Below are 23,505 nucleotides of genomic sequence, written 5' to 3'. Positions count from 1 at the left end.
CCTCTTACCAAACGGAGCCTTAAAGTTTGAGTTAATCACACAAATGGTTCCTAAAGTTAATTTGGTTCCCTTTTAAAATGTCTCACAATTGGCCGCTAATTTAATCCTTCCATTAATCAGGTGTTAAATATTTGACGAAATCTTATATAAATAAAGGACTAAATAAGAAACATATAAAATTTAGTTTTATTTTTTGTATTATTTTAGTCTTTAAATTTTAAATGATTCTAAATTTGGTTCTTAATTTTCACATATTCCTTCAAATAGTACTACTTAATTATTGGAATGATCGAAACCGAAATAATAGATTTGCGATTAACTGTGAAATATTTTAAAAATCAATAATCAAAATGGAATTGAGAGTAATTTTGAGAATTATTTATGGGATTAACCTTAAAAATATAGAGTCTAAAAACTTGCTACTTTATATGGTAGTATAGTTGATTTTTGGTCAATGTGATACATAAGTTTGAGATAAGAATAAACTAAAAAAAATCAAAACTCAAAGTAGAAGTGAAATTTTCTATAAAAACAAAAAACAAAAAACAAAAAAAAAACACTATGGATAAGTAAGACTAAAAAAATTAGGGGGTTGGGCAAAGTTTTAAAAGGAGCTACCACGGTCAGTCTGAGACAACTTGACCCCTGTTGGGGATGAAGTGGATAGCACCGGACTAGCCTAATGTTTGAACTAAAGTACGTGGATGACAAAGAGGACAATATTGATAATGGCAAATGGGTAATGGTAGAGACCAACTTAAATACTAATTCTTATTTATAAACTCATATAATATGCGAATTATTATTTTTTTATTAGTAGATATAATTTTTTATTATTAATTTATGTGATAATATTTTAAACACTTATTAATACATAAAAATTAGAATTTGAATTGGTGTTCTTAACAATAGCTTATTCATGGTGAATTGTAAAAAATAAAAAAGAGAGAGAGAAAATTAATGATGCCTCATCTCTCCATAAGTTGATTTTTTTACGAAAATAATAATTATTTCATTTTTTTTTAAATTTTATAGAGAGCCTGAAATGTGCAGTGAGTAGTAATATCCAGATGAATAGTAAAGAGTAAAGAATATAGAGCTTCTTTCTTTCTTTTTCTTTTTTTTTTTTGGTAAAACATGCACGTACATATCTTAGCATTGTTCAGAATAGACGAAGGACTTGTTCATTTTACCGATTTGAGTTTTTAATTCTAGATTTTTAGAGTTAAAAACTCTCAAAAAATGTCACATATAACTTTTTTTACTATAGTTAAAAACTTTTAAAAAATATCACATCTCAGCTCGAATTGAAAATTTAAATTCGCGAAGCGAACGAGACTGAAAAATTGTTGCACTAGCCTTGATCTTCACTTTTTGAGTTGTCAATTCGGTGTTAGGCCAAAATTATTAGTGGTTCAAAAATTTAAAAAAGGATCATAAATACGACTTAAAATGATAAAAAAATATTATTTATATCACTTCATTTAAAAATAAATAATTATCATTTAATTAATTAAATAAAAAAAACACAGTAACAATCAATTATTTTGAATGATATTAAAAACATGTATGCACAAAATCATGACAAATCATATACTTTTTTCTTCAAAAATGATCACGATTCAGTTGAACCGGACTATATCCATTAGATATACACATGTGCTTTGCCAATGAATCACATGTGTTTTGTGTATTTAGAATTCAAAACACACACATAAATGTGTGTGTACTATGGTTTTACACATGTTAAAAACATCTAAAAAACAATAATTAATTTTAAAGAAAATTGTTTGACTTATCTTTGGGTGTGTTGTTATGAGTTGTTATCATTTACTCTTAATTAACTTATGTTGACCAGCTTTTAAAATGATCAGAGAGGACGTTTGGTTGATGGATTTAGAATTATGATTTAAAATTATTTTTGATTTACGTGTATTTTTTGTGAAAAAAAATATTATAACGAGCTATAAATTATGATTCAAACCATAACACGAATCCTTGAACTAAACACAATTAATAACGTCATGAAACAACAAACTTTAGCTCTCTCTTTCCAAATCACATCTCAACTCGAATTAAAAACTCGAATCAACGAATTAAACGGGACTTTTAACTCTTTTTCGATAACCTCTCCCTATCTATCTCATCTATCCTTCTCTCTCATCCCTGTCCCAGTAATCTCTCTCTCCACCCATTTTACGCGTCTTTCTCCCCTGCACGCCGCTTTCTTTACGCCTGGGTCGCTTGTGCTCTTTCCTCATGTTGGCCCTCATTCTCTCTCCTCTTGTGCAAACCTACACAGATCACTCTACGCCATTGCAACTGCGAAGATCACTATTGAAAGATCCTCAACAACCACGAAGATTGTACCCCTTCCGCCATTGACCTGAGAGTTCCAATATTTTTCTAGTTGAAAATAAAAAGAAAACATAATTTAGTGAATTATGAAAAGTAATATACTAAATTCCTCTCCAATAACCGATGCCAGTAATTAGATACGGTCAATCATTTGACAGATTATGAAAAATAATTTACCAAATTTCTCTTGCGATTGTTGATCGGTGATCAACTCCGATGTATGAAGATTGTCTTTTAGCAACATATAGTAACTTATCAGAGGTAATCTTATAAATCACCTTTTTGACCATCGGAGGTAATTTCTGTAAACCATACCTTTGGATCTTTGACTAGCTTTGATTCAAAAGGGCATAATTTTTGTTATGAATAGTGTCTCCAAAGTATGATTTGTAATAAGGATGTTTAATTATTTAATTAATAAAATAATTTATTTATTATTTATGTACATATATTATTGAATATTTTATAAATATCATTGAAAATTTTACGATTATTTATGTGATCTTAAATATTGTATATAAGTGTTATATACAAGAGAATAATATTAAGGATAAAATCGAAATAATGTCGTAATGAATTTAATTAAAGTTACGAAATTTTTAACCAAAACATTATTGATACATGTCATTCCCATTAAGAATGAAATAATGTTATCTGTATCATTAATATAGAGGGATATTGAATGAGTATATTATGAATAATGAGATTATGTAGAACTAGGACACAAACACAATTTGATTTTCTGATAATTTCTTTTAAGTATAGAAAATGATCTTAATCTTAAGTTATAAGTAGACTCTTATTTATGGATTCATATTTTTTTATTTACTCGGTACGGATTTTGAGATCTTAAATCTTATTCATTATATCTTGGAATGGATAACCGAAAATGCTAATATACGAGATGAAATTCATTCATTTTTCTTTAAAGAAGTAGAAAAATAATTCTCTTAAGGGTTGATTCGGTACTTGAATAAGAAACGAGCCTGTATTCATGAATGAGTTTTATGAATATATTATTCATTAGAGAATCAATAGTACTCAAGGATAAAGATGTAATTAGAGAGGTTAATGGATGTTACTTAGCTCTGATTATGAATTATTTATGGAGGATCAATCTATATGTAGTGACTATATCAAATGAACACTTCAAGTTCTTAGAAGTAAATAAATGTTTATAATTTCGAGAATGCAATTCTAAGTTTTTAGTAGAGAAACTTTTGGAATTAATATAATTAATTAATTAATTAGTTAAAGAGCTTAATTAATTATTAATTTTATCAGATGTCAGAATTATAGGTCCATGAGTCCCTGTGTTATCGCTATAATATTTACAAGACAAGACGAATTTTTGAGATTTAATATTACTCGAAATAAATAATATGATTATTTAACTAAATTAATTTTAGAACACACTATGGTGGGACTACATGAGGTCACATGCCCAGACACAGAGATGTGCATGGGGCGTGTGACACAGGTAGCTACTGGGATTCAGTTGCTTATTCTCCAAGATATCCGGTTGGCTTGTTTCACAAGTTTTCAATCAAATTCAAAAGGAAAAGTGTAGTATGACTTTATTTAGTTTTTGAATTTTAGATAAAATTAAAAACTGGATAAATGAAGAATTTTCTCTTTCTCCTGCTGCAAATTTGCGCCAGCCGCAAGGAGGCCTCCTTGTGGTGTGGCTGGCCATGTGGTTAAAAAGAAAAGAGAAATTTATTTCCAAAATTAAAATGGAAAACTATTATATTTTTATAAGATTTAAAATATAGTAATAACTAATTTTCTATTGCTTTATCTTCAAGCTAAAACAATGAGTTATCTTAGTGTTTTTCTATAAATAGGAGACAATAAAAAATTAGAAGAGAGAATTTTTTGCTCTAAAAATTCATTGATGACCGAATTTTAAGAGAGAAAAAGAGAAGAAATTTTTTTTTTCAATTCCCAATTTCTTCATATACATGCGTTGATAGTGTAGAAATATAAATTAGCGAGTAATCAAATCTGATAGTTCTATATTAGAGCCCACACTCTAGGTCTTGCAGATTTTAAGGACTAGACGAGGAAGATTAGAATTTCTAAGAAAGCTTGGAGCTTGGACTGTACGTGGTCAAAGACCTCAAGTTATATGCCTAATCCTTCGCTAGGTATCTATCTTTATAAATTAATATGATTAATACATTATTGTATACATTAATATAATCTATAAAGTATTCAAAAGTTTTATGAAAATTTGTGTTACATATGATTTGCACTACCACGCTTCCGCACTAAAAAACGTTTCAAAAATCAATAATTTTATGGGCCAATGTTTGTGTGACAAACATCTATGGGTGCGAATAGTTATTTGTCTTGTTTTCTCGCACTTTTTACAAATGGCCCATGAATTTAGGACGCGCTCTTTTCGCAAACCCGAATTTAGAGCTTGAGTTTAAAAATAAATTTATTTGATAGAAAACACTGTAACAAAAAATTAAAATTAGAATTATGAGAGAATTACTCAACTTATCCTTAAAGATGCATGAGCCTTGATTTTTACATTTTACAGTTAATTAATACCCTTTTGACTAATGTAGTTATTTGACTAAAATGATATTAATTAAGAGTAAAGGGTAAAAATTTAGATTCAAACACTTTAAGAGGGTATTTGTCTCATTCTCTCTTGAATTATTGTGAAAAAAAAAATACTATAACGAAAAGTCTGAATTGTAATTTGAAATTGAGAAACTATCATGCCTTTAGCACTTACCTTATTTTGATTCTTTGGTATCCAATTTTAGGTCTAACTAACACGGTATCTCTAAAATATATAGTTATGGTCCTCTAGTAAAAATAATTATTTTCATTAAGAATCTAACACGAGTATAGCACATCAGTTTTAAGAAAGATGAAATGATAAAGAAAGGGGATTGAAAAAAGAAAAAAACTAGAAAGAAAAACTAAGTTTCCGTTCATTTCATCAATTTGATTTTAGAATTTAAATTTTACTACGATAAAAAACTCTCAGAAACAGTCACATTTAACTTTTTACTACAATAAAAAACTCACATAAAGTCACATATTAACTTAAATTAAAAATTCAAATCAGCAAACTAAACGGGCCTTAAATCTCAAACCAAAATAAGTTTGCATCGCCTAATCTTATTTTTTTTTCTTTTTTCGTAATAATATTTTTGAGTTTAACATTTGTATTACCATTTTGTTGCTTTTAAAACGCTCACACGTCATCCTTGAGTTGTGTTGTTTTTTATTTGAAAATTCGTTTATTAATTGAAAGGTCAAAATTATAAACGTCTAGACAGTTACATATCTAAAAGTTAATGATCAAAGTAAGACAGCGTATCTTTAGGTGCAACGGTAAATATATATCATAGGCCTCTAAAAGCAAATGCAAAAGTCCCGCAATGGAGATAGATGAAAACTTATTTACTAAACCATCTATATAAGAGGATTACAAGTTTTCTTTTACCTTAACACTTATTAATATTTTAAAGGGTTAATTTCAATAATAGCATTCATGAATACATTATTATTAAGTTTAGCACCACTTTTGTGTATTTTCACAACTAATATTGTCATGTCAGCAGTGTGAGGTAAAATGATTTCTATGCCACTTATGTCAAAATTATCATTTAAAAGCACATCAAAGAGATTCCCAACTCTCTCCTGCTCATTCTTTCTCTCTACACCCCATTTTCGGCTCTCTCTCTCTCTCTCTCCTCGGTCTCTCTCTTCCCTATGTCTTCATTCCCTCGTCGCCAATACTCCGGTTGTGCACTAGATCGAGGTTGATACACAATTTTTTTTGTTTTTGTCTTTTTAAATTTATTTTTGGGAGACTTAGTATATAGAACTCGAAAAAATGATTGGGTTGAGCTTAATGTGATAGACATTAAAAATATCATTCGTCAATTTGAGATTTTGGATGATTTATAACTTATATGTAAACCGATTGTAACGACCAACATGTCAAAGACTTATAGGGAGTCATAGTATTATGACTTACAGTGTTGTATGTTCGGTCATAATACTATGACCAGTCAGTCATAACAGTATGAGTCATTGTCTATGGGTCAAATTATAACAGTATGAGTCAAAATGACAGGTCATAGTCCGGTCATAGTATTATGACTGGCCATAAGACAATCATAGTGATATGACCGTCCAGTCATAATATTATAACTGAAACGACCCATAGTGTTATGACTGGCACACTATGACTGCCTTATGACCGGCCATTACACAATGTTATGACTGACCATTTCTAATGACTCGATGACGACTATGAGTAATTGCATGTTGATTAACAGTTATTATTTTTGAAATTATTTAGAATTGTCTGCTTGATTGAATGTCTTCATCAAGTACAATAGCCATTGGGACTGTGCTTCGACATACATCGGTTGTGAAATGAAGGGAATATTGATTCTCACCAACATAACTTATATTGGTCCTCACCAACACAACTTATATTAGTCTTATAGATTTGGTGAGAAATGTGCTTGGGATTCGACCACAAGAAAAAGTTTATTCTTAAGATATGTTATTGAAGACGGGTCACATTCTATCAATGACATCTCTTCTTCCAAAGCCTTTCTTTTCTTCTAAGATCACAAAAAATGGTAAAAAAAAAAACAATAAATACAAAAAAACAAGAAAAGCAAACAAAGTTGTTAACTAAAGTACTATGACTCACACACTAAGAGTCTGACCATTGGGCGGTCATAGTACTATGACCGACGATCATAATTCTATGACCACTCATCATGCAGGCTCGCTCATAGTGTTATGACTGATGGCCGGTCATAAGGCAGTTACATAGTGTAGTTACAGTACTATGACCGTATGCTCACCAATCAGGCAGTCACACTATGAGCATGCCTGCCTGATGACCGATCATAGGATTATGACCATCAGTCATAGTACTATGACCGCACGCTGTGCCTGTCTTATGACCGGTCATAATACAATTACTGACCGGTCATAATACAATTACCGACCAGTCATAATGATATGACCGGCCATCAAGCAGAGTCACAGACCAAATAAGGAGCACAATGACAAAAATTCAAATAACTGACCTAATATGCTTTTATCTCCTCCTCTAAAGCCTTTATTTTCTTCTAAGATGACAGAAAATGGTAAAAGAAAAAAAACAATAAATACATAAGAAAAAAATAAATAAACAAGAAAAGTCAACAAAGTTTTCACCTTTGTCTCGGAATCCACCATTGACCTCGTATGTTTCGTGGTTGATTTCTCTGGTGAAGAGGGCGAGGTTTCCTCGGTTTGTTCTTCTCCGACGAAGAGGTTTAGGCGTTGATTTCTCCGGCGAAGGTTCGTTGGTTCTCGTCGCGTGATTGCGTGGGTTCTCGCTATCGTGGATTCGTCGGTGCTCAAGGTGGTAGACGGTGGTAGATAGTGGTGGTCGTTGGGATTTCTTGGTCTCTGTGCACACCCGCGTTCTTTCTCCTCCTCCTCTCTATACTTTGAATATTTGAATTATAAAAGGTTTCAAAATATATTCAAGGCTTCAAAAATGAAATGGGGCACAATTATCATTTTAACTCAAGTAAAAACGACATAGTCCCACTTTTGCTGACATGACAATACTAATTGTGAAAGTACACAAAAATAATGCTAAAATTAATAATAATTTATTCAGGAGTGTTATTATTGAAATTAACCCTATTTTAAATGAATATTTCTAGGCTTTATTATTTTTCTTAATTTTTTACTATGAAAATGTTTTTTTAACAATTTATTATTGTTATTATCATTATTTTCAAATTGATAATTCAGATTAGAACTGCACACAACTCTACACATGTTTAGGATGTTATTTTCTATTTAAAATGAGTACGGTTCATAGTTGCTAAATGTTCTCATATAATATGCTTGCAAAAGCACGAAGTAGCGAGTTTAATAATATAGACAAGAGCTCAATAAATATTGACGATATTACGAAATTTCTAAAGAAATAGAAAAACTATAATGGAGATATTTATATTTTTTAAAAATGAGATTGAAAAACAAAAGATAAATGATCAAAGCGTCATGAATTAAAAGGATGAGTGCATAACTTACATTTTTTGTTTTTATCAATCAAAAGATTTCTTACAAAATTACGTTTTGTAAGATAAAAATTGAAATTATAAATTAAAATCTGAGTGAAATAGGTCACTTGAAAATTAAATTTACAAATCGACCCAAATATACAGCCAATTGTCAAAAATGCATCTAATTAATATTCTTAAAAGAAGGATAATTAGCATATTCCAATTACATAGTACATGAAAGGCATAAATAGTACATCAAATACAGAATATTCTCTTATGTTACTGCTAAAAATTCTTACTTATTAAAATATATTAAAAAATTCTTATAAACTAAAATATTTCACATTTAATCCACTAATAAAAATTGAGCCATTATGTGGACCTCACTGGAGTCTACCTTCTGGTGTTGCTATTCATTTTTAGCTCGTTCAGATATGACTCAATAAGACAAACACAAAAGACCTCTTAAACATCACATGTAATTCCCTTATTAACCTTCCCACCAAACTAGACCAAATCCTGACGCATACATTTCCAACTTCACCGGAGCATGTGACCGAACTCCGTCTCCGATCTCCGGTGTTAGATCACGTGACGTCCTCCATTTTTCTCTCTTTACCTGATTGATGATCATGACGAGATCGCAACGGAGATCGTCTTCTCTGATAGTTTAGTTTTTTTTTTTTTTTTTGCCGTGGAAGAGCGTCCGTGCTCCGACGAGCTCCTCGACGTCTACGAGCTCCGGCGGTCCGGTGATTGAGTTGGCGAACACATCGCTCCTGAATCCGAATCGTTCGTATGCTCCGCTCAGTACTGAGGATCCGGGTAATTCAAGGTCTCTCTCTCTCTCTCTATATATATATATCTATCTGCACGAATGCATATGATATTTTGTTTGAATTGTTTCGGATTTCGATTTATTTGAGAATTTTCCATTTTTATCCACGGTTTTATTGAGTTAATTCTGTTTAGTTCTCGTTGGGGAAAAATGTAGGACGACTTTAGGAATTAAACCTTCCGTTTGTGGAATTAAGCGTAGCAAAAGGTTTAAACTGAATTCTGGTCATTGCTTAGTAAACTAATGATTAGAGCGTTAGTGATGATTGTTCAGAAAGTATCTATTTTGACACCAGAATAGATTATGAGCTTCGCGAAAAATCAGCACTATGATGTTGAGGTTTCGTGTACAATTGGTGTGCTCTCCATGCTTTCCCGTCCAAGATTGTAGAACTTGTGATTATAGAAGATTACAAGTGATTAATCTAATTCTAAGCCGTGATAATTCCTGAGTGATCATGCAGACAATTAAATTTTGGGTCTCGCGTGTTCATTGGCAGCCTGCAGATCTATTCAGTAGCTTTCCGTTGATAGTTTGTGGGTCTTGTAATCCCTATGTGAAAATCTATTAGCATTTGAAGTCCATATGAGTTGGACTTAAGTTAATCCTAATTCCTACTCGTTTAAAGTGCATAGAAGCCCTTTCTGTATCAATCTTATTGGGTGTCAATTGGTTCTTATAAAGAATATGCCAACAAATTTTACCAATTGCTAATAACACCTCGATTCGGATATTGAAATTCTGGAATAGCCATAATAAGTTGGCAATTCTATCATCCAGGTGCATGACTATGCTCTCTATAAGTATGACACAAAATATGACAAAATGAACATGCAGCTATTGGTTGCTTTTCCATTTAGATATTCCATTTACAGAAACTCACGTGTCTCTATTACTGCAGCAAGTGTCTCTATTACTGCAGCAAGGGTGCTCTTACTGTAGGTCTACCTCCAGCTTGGGTAGATGTATCTGAAGAAATATCAGCAAATGTGCAGCGTGCACGTGTGAAAATGGCCGAGCTAAGTAAGGCTCATGCAAAGGCTTTAATGCCTTCTTTTGGAGATGGTAAAGAAGATCAGCGCTTGATTGAGGCCCTTACACAAGAGATAACTGGTTTGATAAGAAAATCAGAGAAGAAACTACAAAGACTTTCTGCCACCGGACCTTCTGAAGATTCAAATGTCAGAAAAAATGTGCAGGTATTATTTGAAAGCCATTGGGTTTTGAGCAATGTAGTTTAATATATGTGATTGTGCACAATTATCTTTATCTGCCGCCTCTTGATTTCAAATTGGATTGTTTGTTAATCTGCATGTTTTAAAACGGTTATTACCTGAATGTAGTTCACTTCAGTGTAGAACAGACGAACTGGTAGGTTCCAGTGTGACGCAATAGTCTTTGGTTGGTCAAAGCGAACTCTTTCCTCTTAGAACCTATTTTGTCCTCAAGAACCTCTGGGAATATAATGTTTTGGGTAGTTTTTAGGTTGTGATTATTTCTTTTATTTCACATTTTGTTCTCACGAGGTTTGTTAAGTCAAGGGCAACTTGATAATTTGTGTAATTGTACATAGACCAATATTTTTGGTGTTTTAGGTAATAGGTCTCCTCTATCAAGATCATTAAGTTAACATAATGTTCAATAAGTTCTCGTAGTCCTAGTTCTAGTGTTATTAAGATTTACACATACCTTTGCAATGATTAAATATTATGTGGAGTACGCTGATACAATCCGGATAAATTGGAGCAAGAAATGGGACGATTCTGAGCAAGAATTGCTCTGTTTTATATTTACTTCAAAAAGAAAACACATACAAGAGAGGATAAATTCGCAGACTATTGGAGAGGTCTGCTAGCTCTCTCACCTAACCAATCTCTTATGACTAATCAATTGCCTGGCTCCCTCTTCATTCCCTCCCCCTTTTATTTTACGCTCACAATGAGAATAATAGAATTTCCTAACAAACTCTAACAGTCTACACAATCCCGAGGTGCTCCCTTCTACCCCACTTCCTCCTCGGAAATTCCTTTAGTAGCCTGCACAAAATTCCCTTCCTGCCCATGGGCTTTCGTCTGGGCCTTCGGTCTCCTGGTGAATCTAATTGGGGCCTTAACATTACCTGCCGCCTAAAGTTTCACCTTTTCCTCAAGGGGAAAGGCTGGAAACTGCTGCTGAATGATGGAGAACGGCTCCCAAGTAGCCTCAAAGGTGGGAAGCCCACGCCATTGGAGCAGCACTTCGAGCACATCCGGTTGACCGTCCGTTCTGGGGCGAACTCCCAACACCTGCTCAGGCTCTACTAAAAGCTCGTGGTCGGCCGACAGTTGGGGTGGAAGTTGATGGGAGGACTGAGTGGCGCCAATTGCCCGGCGAAGCTGGGAAACATGAAACACATGGTGAATTTGGGCACCCTTAGGCAGGCGTAGCTTGTAAGCCACAACGCCCACACGTGCCACTACTTTATATGGACCATAGAAATGGGGAGCCAACTTCTCATTGCGACGAGTGGCAAGTATTCGCTTCCGGTAGGGGTGGAGCTTAAGGTAAACCATATTGCCCAAAGCAAATTGCACGTTCCGCCGGTGTTTATCCGCCTCCAACTTCATGCGCTCTTGAGCACGGACCAGATGTTGTTTGAGTTCATCGAGCACGCCATCCCAAGAAGCCAACTGCTGCTCAACAGAAGAAACCGTGGTGGTCCCTGAGCTGTAATGAACTAGGGGAGGCGGGTCATGCCCATAAAGGATACGGAAAGGTGTGGTTTGTGCCGCCGAATGGAATGACGTGTTATACCAATATTCCGCCCAAGCAAGCCACTTCTTCCATTGGCGGGGCTTATCCGAGGCGAAACAATGGAGGTAAGCTTCAATGCACCGGTTCACGACCTCGGTTTGCCCATCCGTTTGCGGGTGATATGCCGTGCTGCGGTTAAGAGAGGTTCCCTGCAAGCGAAAAAGTTCGGACCAAAAGGTGCTCAGGAATACCTTGTCGCGATCGGAGACGATGGAACTGGGAATGCCGTGCAACCTAACCACGTATGTCATGAACACTTGAGCAACCGAGTGAGCTGTATAGGGGTGACGCAGACAATGAAATGGCCATACTTGTTGAGCCGATCCACGACTACAAAAATGGAGTCGTACCCTTCCGATTTGTGCAGCCCTTCGATGAAATCCATCGACACATCGTCCCATACCCTGTCCGGTAGAGGTAAGGGCTGCAATAGTCCCCCCGGAGATAAGGATTGGTTTTTGTTTTGTTGACAAGTGGGGCATTGAGCCACATAGGTCTGCACATCACGTTTCATGCCCAACCAATACCATTCCGCTGCCAAGCGCTTATATGTCATGAACACTCCAGAGTGACCACCGATAGGGCTGTCATGGTATTCCCGAAGCAGTGTGTGGACAAAAGGAGAGGCTTTGGGAATCACCATACGGCCCTTGAACAACAACCGGCCATGCTCTATAGAAATCCCTGGGTAAGCCGAAGGATCTTGCTGGACTGCCTGCTAGATTTGGCATAGGCATGCATCCTGGCTAATTTGCTGCTGCAACTCCGTCATATCCAAGGGTTCTGGAACAGAAAGAAGTGAGAGAGAAGACGAGGAAACTGGAGTAATCCGAGAAAGTGCGTCAGCTGCCTTATTCCCAGTCCCCGAACAGTTTTGAATCTCAAAGTCGTACCCCAGAAGCTTGGAAAGCCATCATTGGTGCTCCGAGCTTACCAGCTGCTGCTCGAGTAAATCCTTCAAGTTACTCTGATCAGTCCGAACAATGAACCGCCGTCCCAGCAAGTAAGGCCGCCACTTTTGGATGGCAAGAACGATAGCCATTAGCTCCCGTTCATAGACAGACTTCAACCGGCCTTGAGGAGACAAGATGTGGCTGAAATAAGCAATTGGCCGCTGGTTTTGAGATAAAATTGCCCCCAATCCATATCCTGAAGCATCTGTTTCGACTATAAACGGCTGTGAGAAGTTTGGCAGAGCCAACACGGGTATGGATGATATGGCTTGCTTAAGCTGTCGAAAAGCTCGGTCAGCCGCTAGCGTCCAACCAAAATTGTCTTTTTTAAGCTGATCCGTAAGGGGCCATGCAATGCTACCATAACCTTGGACAAATTTCCGGTAATATCCGGTTAAGCCCAAGAAACCCCTAAGTTCCCGGAGTGACGATGGAGTTGGCCATGTCAGCATGGCGGCCACTTTCTTCATATCCGCTGCCCACCCCGTTTGTGGAAATGATGTGGCCTAGATACTCCAATTGCGATTGGCCAAAACTGCATTTCTTCTTGTTTGCGTATAAATGATGTTGTTGCAGCACCTCCAACACCTGAGCCAAGTGCCCCACATGGTCCTCTAAACTCGTACTATACAGGAGGATGTCATCGAAAAAGACTAGGATAAATTTCCGCAAAAAGGCTTTGAAGACATCGTTCATTAACGATTGAAAAGTTGCCGGCGCGTTTGTGAGCCTGAAAGGCATCACCAAGAACTCATAATGCCCTTTGTGAGTCCGGAAGGCAGTTTTCGGCACATCCTCTGCCTGCACCCTAATCTGGTGATAACCGGGCTTGAGGTCCAACTTCGAAAAAATACAAGCTCCATGCAGTTCGTCGAGGAGTTCATCTATGACCGGTATGGGGAACTTGTTCGGCACTGTTGCTTGATTAAGAGCGCGATAATCAACGCAAAACCTCCAACTACCGTATTTTTTTTTAACTAGCAACACCGGGATGGAAAAAGGGCTGGAACTGTCTTGAATGATTCCAGATTGCAGCATCTCCTTAACCAAACGTTCTATTTCATCCTTCTGGGCTTGTGGGTACCGATACGGCCTTACACTGATGGGGGTTGTCCCCTCTCGAAGGATAATTGCATGATCACGACTCCGCCGGGGAGGAAGCCCTTCGGGCATCTCAAAGACCGTGGAATACTGTTGCAGCAGTGCGTGTATAGGTCTTGGAGCTTGCTCGTCCTGCCCACAACCACTCTCCAATCCGTCTGACCCCTGTCCAAACTCCAGTAACAACCCTTCCTTCTCCTTCCGCAAAACCTTCATCATCGACTTCAGGGACACGAGGGATTTGCTCAGACTAGGTTCCCCTTGCAGAGTTGCTTGAATCTCACCCACCCGACACTTCACGGTAAGTGTCTGCCAATTGACATGCATTCCCCCAAGCGTACCCAGCCACTGCATTCCTAGGATAACATCCGAGCTACCCAATTCTAGGGGCAAGAAATCCTCCACGATTTCTAACCCAGCCAAGGTTAGCCCCACTCCTTTGCACCCCTTTTTCCCTGCACTGAAATACCGGTGCCCATTACCACCCCATAGCCCTCTGTTCCCACCACCGGAATCCCTAATTTCTGAACCAAAATTGAGGAGATAAAATTGTGTAGCACCACAGTCCACCAGAACCACCGCCTCTTGGGGTCCCACCCGTCCCCTCATCTTCATAGTTTTCGTGGTAGTTAATCCCACCACCGAGTTCAGAGAAATTTCTACCATCTCCCCCAATCTCCGGCGCTTCCGTATCATCCACTTCCTCAGCTGCTTCCTGGATTTCTCCCTCATCCTCCACGAGCAACACTTGCAACTCCTTCTTGCAAACGTGGCCTGAGCTGTACCTTTCATCACATCTAAAACACAACCCTTTCGCTCTTTTGGCCTGGTACTCGGTTTCAAACAAACGTCGGAAAGACAGAGTTATTTGGTTCGAATTTGTTACTCGTCGGCTTCTCGTTAGGCGGTGGTGTCCTGTTCCACGTAGAAGGCTGGACTTTGAAGTTAGTGTGAAGGCCAGGAACTGGAGCTCGGCCTTGGGCTGGAAGTGGGCCTTTGGGCTTACGTAGCATCTCATTGCGCTCCTCCACTCTCTTGGCTAAGTCCATTATCCGGCCCAATCCTTTGGGCTGGGCCATGCGAACCTCGGCCCTAATCTCGGGCTCAAGTCCATTAATGAAATTTCCCTCCTGGATGGGGTTGGGAATATCCACCAATGAAGCCACCAAGAGTTCAAACTGCTGGCGATACTCATCCACCGTTCCTTCTTGCCGTAGCCGTACCTTCTTGTGTCGGTCGGAACCGATCTTGGATCATCATCTTCAAATCCTGCCAATCTCGGATTGCTCGTCTCCCATCCGCCCACTAGAACCATGCTAGGGCATCCTCGTCGAGATTAATGACAGCAGCGTCTAGCTTCTCTGCCTCAGTCAAACGATTCATGTTAAAATATCGCTCTGCTCGGAGAACCCAGCCGTCGGGGTTGTTTCCGTCAAAGACCGGCATTTCCAGTCTCCGTCCTCTCCCTTCGTACCTCCAGTCAGACTCCCGATGTCCGCCGCTCCGATCCGTGTCCCTTGCTAAAAACGCCGCTCTGTGGGGGTGAGGATCCTCCGAAGGCTCCCGATGACTACCCTCCGGTGCCTTATGCGATTTCAACCACATCTCCAGCTTCACGTTGAGAGCGGCCATTCCCTTCTCCAGCTCTGGCACTTTTGCAGATCCCCCTTAACAGATTCTATCTCGCGTTGGATGTCTCCCCACACAGTGCCGATTTGCTCTTCCATGATGCCCAGCCACTCCACCTTCTTCGCAGCCATACTTCCCCGATCGTGAGGCTCTGATACCAAATTGATACAATCCGGATAAATTGGAACAAGAAATGGGACGATTCTGAGCAAGAATTGCTCTGTTCTATATTTACTTCAAAAAGAAAACGCATAGAAGAGAGGATAAATTCGCAGACTATTGGAGAGGTCTGCTAGCTCTCCCACCTAACCAATCTCTTTTGACTAATCAATTGCCTGGCTCCCTCTTCATTCCCTCCCCCTTTTATTTTACGCTCACAATGAGAATAACATAATTCTCTAACAAACTCTAACAGTCTACACAATCCCGAGGCGCTCCCTTCTACCCCACTTCCTCCTTGGAAATTCCTTCCGCAGCCTACACAAAATTCCCTTCCTACCCATGGGCTTTCGTCTAGGCCTTCGGTCTCCTAGCATAAGTGAATCTAATTGGGGCCTTAACATACGCTAAATAAATTTCGCTATATTCATTTGCTAAATGCCTGTGTGCCGAGGGTTTATTCACAATTCTTCCCTTTTTTAATGTATTTGTAACATTGTTTCTTTATCCTTTCCTTTTCTAATAATGATTCAGTCAGATGCCTTCTTACATGTTATACCTAAACCTCAGCATTAGTGTGAAAAAACATTAGGTTATACTCAAGCAATAGGGCTAGTCTAATGATTTTTTTTTTTAAATATGCATGTTTCTATTGCAGCGTTCTCTTGCTACTGACTTGCAGAACCTCTCAATGGAACTTCGAAAGAAACAGTCCACTTATTTGAAGCGTCTCAGGCAGCAAAAAGAGGTCAATAAAGAAATAACAAATCACTGAATATCATAATATTAAAGTTATGTTTCAACTTGTGTTGTGGCATTCCATGGTCATTGTTCATGAATATATACTAAGGATTATATGTTTCACTTTTAGTATATGCTTTTTCATGTAGGGCGATTGTTCTCTTCTTGTTAGCTGGCATTGTTTCGTTGCCTGTGAAGTCTGACATCCTGCATTTATTTGTGATTTAGGGTCAAGATGGGGTTGACATAGAGATGAATCTAAACGGAAACAAATCAAGAGTGGAAGATGATGATTTAGATGACATGGTATGCTGGTTATTCCTTTTCCTTTTTTTCTTCTCCATCCCCTTATATTGCTTTATAATCTTCTTAATCATGTCAAATATGAGGATCAAATACCCTTTGTACGGTCATCATATTACACCTAATGTCTGAGTTTCTTTTGGTCCGTGGATTATTAAGCTGAAAGCTAACATTGGCCATACAAAAACGTTAACAGGTATTTAATGAGCATCAGCTTACTAAGCTTAAAAAGAGTGAGGCACTCTCAGTGGAAAGAGAGAGGGAGATCCAACAGGTAAGGGAAGATCTAATCACGAGTTTTGATCGACACTGATGTGATAATTCTTTCAAAGTTAGCAAACTTTCCTGTCTTTCTACAGGTGGTTGAATCTGTAAACGAGCTTGCTCAGATTATGAAGGATCTATCCGTTCTCGTGATAGACCAGGTTAGATCCCTCTATTGACTTTCAACAGTCTTCTTATGTTAAGAAAACAAAGAACAATATTTGATATTTCGAACAGAATTCAGAATCATTGATCAAACTTCTTTCCACAAACAGGGCACTGTTGTTGATAGGATAGACTACAATATTCAGAATGTCGCAACAACAGTTGAGGAGGGTCTCAAGCAACTGCAGAAGGTCCTTTCATGATCCCCAAATATGATTTTACATCCTTTTCGTTATATTAACCATATGTGATATTACTATTGCTAGAAACTTTTTGTATATGTTTCCTCACTCATTTTTCAGCAATATTGTTGGCATTGTTTGGGCTTTATAGGCTGAGAGAACACAGAAACAAGGGGGGATGGTGATGTGTGCTTCCGTTCTCGTAATCATGTGCTTCGTCATGTTGGTTCTCCTAATCATAAAGGAGATAATCTTGTGATCATCGCTGAGAATTATTTGAATTTTTCGATAGAGTCTAATGTTGAAAGCCTCCCACTGGGACTATTACACCCACGAAGATTGTGGCTTTGACCCTTGATGAGGATTACCGGAGTTGTGAGGCGCCATAGCTACAGAATTTTTGTTTATTTTCCCTTTCTGTTTTCACTTCAAGGGACAGCTATTCAAAAAGAGAGACCAAGTTCCACCAGACTCTGTCACACAACTACATATACTACTCATAAAGTGACTATCATTTCTTGTTCATTTTCGTTAGGAAAACTGTGGGAGGGGAAACGTGATTGACTGGGAATGATTGTCCTGGGATTTGTGTAGAGCCTATTCTTGGATGTCGTTCTTTGGCCCACTGGTATTTGCTAAGGAACCATTGGTTGATTTTCTGATTTTCTTTTGCCCGGGATTTTGGTGCTGTCGTTTCTCAGCAGACACGTACGAGATGACCTTTTTGTTTTATTTCTGTATCGATTCCATTATTATACAATAAAATGAAATTATGAAACGCATACATTTTGCTTTTAAGAAATTTTGCAGATTCTAGTTACCCTCGTATAGGAGTTTCTTAGGCGGAAAATCTATAAGATTGTATAGATCCAGGGTTTTTTTATTAATATGACAATGTGGAACCTCCATGCAACGAGCTTTCGTAGCTCAGTTGGTTAGAGCACGTGTTTAGTAAGCGGGAGGTCTTGAGTTCGACTCTCAATGAAAGCATTATCCTGATAGATTTATTTATTATTTATTTATTTTTTCCTGTTCACGTAATGGATTTCATCAAGGCTGATCTGATATAAGGATTGAATTTCTTTTTAGAAATAAGTAGCACTGCTAGCAATTTCAACATGTGTATGAGAAAATCTTATCAAGATAATTTCTCAACTTAAATTCTATCCAATAAATATATGGTTGTTCTTTCGTTCCCTCTTTCTTCGTAAACACATTGAACTGACGATTAAATAAAAGCAGTGAAGACCGTATCTTCTTTCTTCGATATTCTAATGTAGTTTTCTCCTCAATCTTTAGGTGGAAACTTTCGTACAAATTTTTCGAACACAAGTAGATGAATACCAAAAGCATTATTCATGCATTTTCTCTTCAAAAAGTGGAATAGATACAGATCTATCATTGGTTATTTATTTATTTTTTTTTTTATCCCGCAACCTCCTCCAAAACCCCATCCCACATCATTCTTCACTATTCTTAATATTGTCCATCAAAAGCACGTCTTTTCTAATATGTTGGAAGCCACAGCCTCAACATCATATTAAGCTGCAAAGCTGAAAACTAAAAATTAAATACTTAATATATGCATCAACAGACTATTGTAATCACTAATGCAGTGAATTTTATTGGTAAGAATTGTGTTAATAATAACAATGAATGGCTCTGTTTAAAAAAGCCAACCCCACATGGCGGCAGCGACCCGCCTGCCCCACCAGTATTGTCTACACCTTTGATAATACAAAATACAACCAGGTGTTAATGGGCATGAGCTTGCTGCTCTTGGAATAATAAATTGGATTATAAGAACAAAGAGTTGGTACAACACCGAAGCATGACTAGCCTGAGCTCTTCTTCTTCTTTTGGCTGATTAAATCTGAGGCAGTGAAAGATCTCCCAATAAGGTCAGAGAGTGAAAGCTTCAGGTCGTAAGTAAGCCTCTGAAGAATCAATGACAGACATTTCACGTCTGACATGGCTCTATGAGCTGGACCAACCAATGGAATTTCGTAGTGCTCGCGAAGGACTTGCAGATTTGTCTTAAGTTTCAATCCTGATGACAAAATTCATGCAAAACCGTTAGATATCTCCACAAAAGTGCATGTTAGATGATAACAAACGCACAAACAAACAGACCTTCAGATTTCATTGCTTCACGTGCCAAGGGAAGGGTGTCTAGGAATAGCCAATTTGGAGGAATATGTACCGAGCAACGGTTGAATTCATTAATCAGAAAGGGCACGTCAAAATTACGAGCATTGTGAGCTACCAACAATACGTAACCCCCGGGTTTTTGACGGCTTCCAACATACCGCAGTAAGATTGGTATCAGATCCTTCATCCTGCAGCAACATACAATTGATTAAGTCCAGATGTAAGATGCAATAAAAAGTGAAGAAGGATTCCTGAAATTCAGTTATCTGCTTAATTCACTGATCATTAATAACAGCAACATGTCTTCCCCAATCCTCTTTAATGAATTTAGTTGATCCTAGGTACAAAAAAAATTCCACAACAAAAAACTGGAGTTTTCATCTATTTCATGTCTATATTTCCCTAACGTAATAGCAGATTCTCAAATGAAATAAAAGGCCACAATACCTTGGAACATCAGGTCTGTTTACCATACATGAGGTAATTTGATGAACATCTGCATTTCCAACATAACGTTCAGGGTTTACCAATGTCTCGAACGTGCTATCCTTGCCGCCACGAAGATCTTGAACTCCAATCTCAACGATCCTATCGTTCTCCCTACTCAACCCAGTGGTTTCAATATCAAAAGTAATAATTGTTACAAGGTTTGCCAAATCCTTATTCTTAGCAATCTCTAGTCGAATGTCATAATGTTGAATCTTTTGGTATTGACCCATAGCTGTCTTAGTTATATTTAAGTTAGTAGTTGTTGAAACTGTTCCATCCAAAATTTCCTGTGTAATGCTGCTCGCTTTACTGCTACGAGCAGTTTTTTCACTTCCTTCTGTATTTGTTGTCAGAGGCCTTCTAGTCCATTTCTTAGGACTTGTTCCCTCAAGCCCTTGGGTTCTGGAATCATGTAGTTTTGCGTTAGTCTTGTACCTCCTAGTGCAGCTCTGGAAGCTTCCATTCCAGAAATTGGCTAAAGTATGGATTCTAAATCTGGGGCCTTGAAACATAGAAAAAGACATGGGAACTGTCATCATCTGAACTCAAGAAGAGGGGGAGAGTGCAGCATTACAAATGCAATTGGCTTTCACCTGAAGAGGGAAGATACAGAAATTATATTGTGAAGAAATAATGACAAATGACAAGCCATATATCATAAGAAAACAATACGTATCTTTCTTTCACATCAATCACCGGAACCTAATGTTGTTCCATCTTTCTTAAGTTATAAAAAAGAGGATTTATTATGATTGGCTTCCTTTGACCTTAATAAAACACTTTTGAATATTCAAAGAGAAACATCATGAACAAAAATGATAAAAAACCCATTATTTGACATGCCATAAAAGAAAGTGATGCAGCTGTCTGATAGAGTTTTCGACCGTAGTTTTTGGCTTTTATCACGCTTCGGCAGTTCAGCTACTTCAGAAAGGAAAGAGCGACCCCGCCAAATGGCTTAGAATGACAGATTGTGGGTGAATCCAGGATGGGAGAGAGAGAGATAGATAGAGAGGAAAATTTAAAACCAGAAAATCTTAGCAAAAGATTTTCGTTTAATTAGGAATGGTGGCAAAATTGTGGATTTCAAACTAATACAGATTTGGTTCTTCATATGAATATGTCTATGGTCATCCTTTTCATGTTCTCCAGAGCAAAATGATTAAATCTCGTTTTCTTCTTTTATTAAAAAAAAAAGGCCGATTTTTGTGAAACCCACAACACAAAATAAGAACATCTTGGCAATTCAATCAAAATTTTAAGCGCAGAGTATACAAATTTAACTCCATTTCTAAACCAAAAGATGAATAACTTGAATGTTAAACCAGAAAAGTGAAAGAACCCCATAATAGCCAATTATCCAAATGAACAGAGAAGAAAATCTTAAAAGTTTCAAGCTTCAGCACACGATGTTGGTTGGATCCGATAAAGCAAACACTTTTAACATAAAAAAGTTCAGGCAGTGAAATTCTATCATTCTCATCTTCATCAAAACATTTTCATCATACAAGAAGGGAGCCTAAGCAATATATCTTGATGTTCACAAGTCTCAAATGATAGTAACCAAAGCAATGAAATTCTTAATCCACGCAAAAATGTCATCTTGAGCTCACGGAAACCCAAATCTAAAACCTACCCGGAAACCTTATGATGTGATTTTACAAGTTTGCAATTCAACAAACTGCCCATTAAAATGAATGAAGCTCAAAGATTCCACAATTATGAGAAAAATAAAGCGATTTCAAATACATTCCGTCAAGCTAGAAATACGCATCAACAATATCCGCAATTCCAAAAGCGGCAAAATTCAACAAAAACAATTCAATAACTCAAAAGAAATGTAGAAACAAAACGAGAATTATCGACTTAGAAGGAACTAACCAACATCAAAAGAACATAAACGAAAAAAGAAAAGTCGAGTGTTTTGCTCACTTTTTGCTTGGATCGGTGAGGAACCAAAGATTGAGAGAGTAAGTTAAAGAAGACACAAAAGGAATATAAAGGAGTGGTTACCTGGGCTGGAAGTGAATTTGAATTGGGGAAGGAAGCGCATTTGTAGAAACGTGTAATAGAGGGGGAAGAGAAGTTATAGAGAGAGAAGAGGAGGCAGGGAGGGAGAGAGAACAGGGAAGTTATGAAAGAGAGTGAGGGAGTGAATATTGGGAACGTGGGAAGGAAGGGATGACTCGGATTAAACGAGTCAATTTGAGAGTTGCTATTATTAAGTTAGATTCGGTTTGATCCGATCTTAAATTTGAGGAGGTTTGGTTTATGTATTCATAATCATAGTCAGAATTATTTTTATTTATGTATATTTTTTATGAGAAAAAATACTGTAAAAAATAATAAATTATGATTCAAAATAAAAAATGAATATAGGAAACAAACGTCTCTTAAGATTTAGGGTTGAGCTGAGTCAGGTCGGTTTGAATATCATATTTTTTTAAAAAATTTATATATCTTATCAATCTTTTTTCTTTCCTCTTATTTGGGCAAAAAAAAAAAAAAAACTTTTTTCTCTTTTTATTATTTTTATTGATCGAGTGAGCAACTAATAACTACTAGGTCCATTCACTACATTTTGTCACCGCTCTAATTTTTTAAGCAAAAATATCCATGAATGCATATTTTAGTAATAACTAGTGGATTACCCGTGCATTTGCACGGATATGCAATAGTTTAATTAACAATAATTTAAATTTAAAAATTATATAAAAACACACACATATATATATGTTTATAAGTTGTTGTAAATTTGTAACACATATGTACACATTTATTTATATCTCAATTTTTCTAAGTAAAAATATACAAACTTATTTACAGATATACACAGATTTATTCATATATCTACTTCTTTTTGCTTTGGCTTGTTGTTTCTTCCGAGCTGTAGTTAAGAAAAAAGGAAATAATAAAATAGTTATTATTAAATTGTAATAAATGTTAATAATTGTGTGCATATTAATTTAAATATTTAATATAATATATAACATATAATTTTACCTGATTTGCTTTCTTTTTTTTGATGAACTTGCGAAAGAGGTAGATTCGTGAGGGACTGAAATAGCGTGAATTGGCTTTGAAACTGATGTTGCCTCTTTTGAAGATTCAGTTGTTGTAGGTGGTAAGAACAATTAAGGCTGATCGTCATTGAAAGTCTTCAAAATAACTTTATCGATAAAAGCTCATCGACTTCGAAACTGTATGACGAATATTTTTGATATTCCTCTTATTTCTTCTAAAATAGGAGGAATCATGTAACGATCAGTGTATCCCTCATCGTAAGTAAGTGTAGAGCAAACTTTGTTAATAAGTGA

General features: G+C 36.8%; 2 protein-coding genes and 1 non-coding gene across 4 annotated transcripts; 2 read left to right on the top strand and 1 right to left on the bottom strand.

Annotated features, from left to right (window-relative positions):
* The first annotated feature begins 9,119 nt into the window (after positions 1 to 9,119).
* LOC21390305 (syntaxin-43) lies at positions 9,120 to 18,326 on the top strand. The gene is made up of 8 exons (XM_024172429.1): positions 9,120 to 9,255; positions 10,160 to 10,457; positions 16,552 to 16,641; positions 16,863 to 16,940; positions 17,134 to 17,211; positions 17,297 to 17,362; positions 17,477 to 17,557; positions 17,700 to 18,326. The coding sequence occupies exons 2-8, from the start codon at positions 10,269 to 10,271 to the stop codon at positions 17,805 to 17,807; spliced, it is 690 nt and encodes a 229-aa protein (XP_024028197.1). The 5' UTR covers positions 9,120 to 9,255; positions 10,160 to 10,268; the 3' UTR covers positions 17,808 to 18,326.
* A 138-nt stretch (positions 18,327 to 18,464) lies between these two features.
* Positions 18,465 to 18,538, top strand: TRNAT-AGU. Its single transcript has one exon. It is a non-coding gene; the product is annotated as a tRNA-Thr (tRNA).
* A 631-nt stretch (positions 18,539 to 19,169) lies between these two features.
* LOC21390304 (exonuclease DPD1, chloroplastic/mitochondrial) lies at positions 19,170 to 22,363 on the bottom strand. 2 transcript variants are annotated; one of them, XM_024172431.1, is made up of 4 exons: positions 22,202 to 22,363; positions 20,147 to 20,781; positions 19,682 to 19,887; positions 19,170 to 19,598 (listed from the first exon to the last, which is right to left on the bottom strand). In XM_024172431.1, exons 2-4 carry the CDS (start codon positions 20,725 to 20,727, stop codon positions 19,384 to 19,386), a joined length of 1,002 nt encoding a protein of 333 aa, XP_024028199.1. In that variant the 5' UTR covers positions 20,728 to 20,781; positions 22,202 to 22,363; the 3' UTR covers positions 19,170 to 19,383. The 2 variants fall into 2 exon arrangements, with proteins under 2 accessions (XP_024028199.1, XP_024028200.1); XM_024172432.1 differs by lacking the exon at positions 22,202 to 22,363 and adding an exon at positions 22,121 to 22,173.
* Between the last annotated feature and the right edge of the window lie 1,142 nt (positions 22,364 to 23,505).

Source organism: Morus notabilis, unplaced genomic scaffold (genome assembly GCF_000414095.1).
Source record: "Morus notabilis unplaced genomic scaffold, ASM41409v2 Scaffold95, whole genome shotgun sequence".
In the NCBI taxonomy this organism is placed as follows: Eukaryota; Viridiplantae; Streptophyta; class Magnoliopsida; order Rosales; family Moraceae; genus Morus; species Morus notabilis.
Note: the sequence above shows the minus strand (reverse complement) of the source record. Positions and strands in the feature narration are given on the sequence as shown.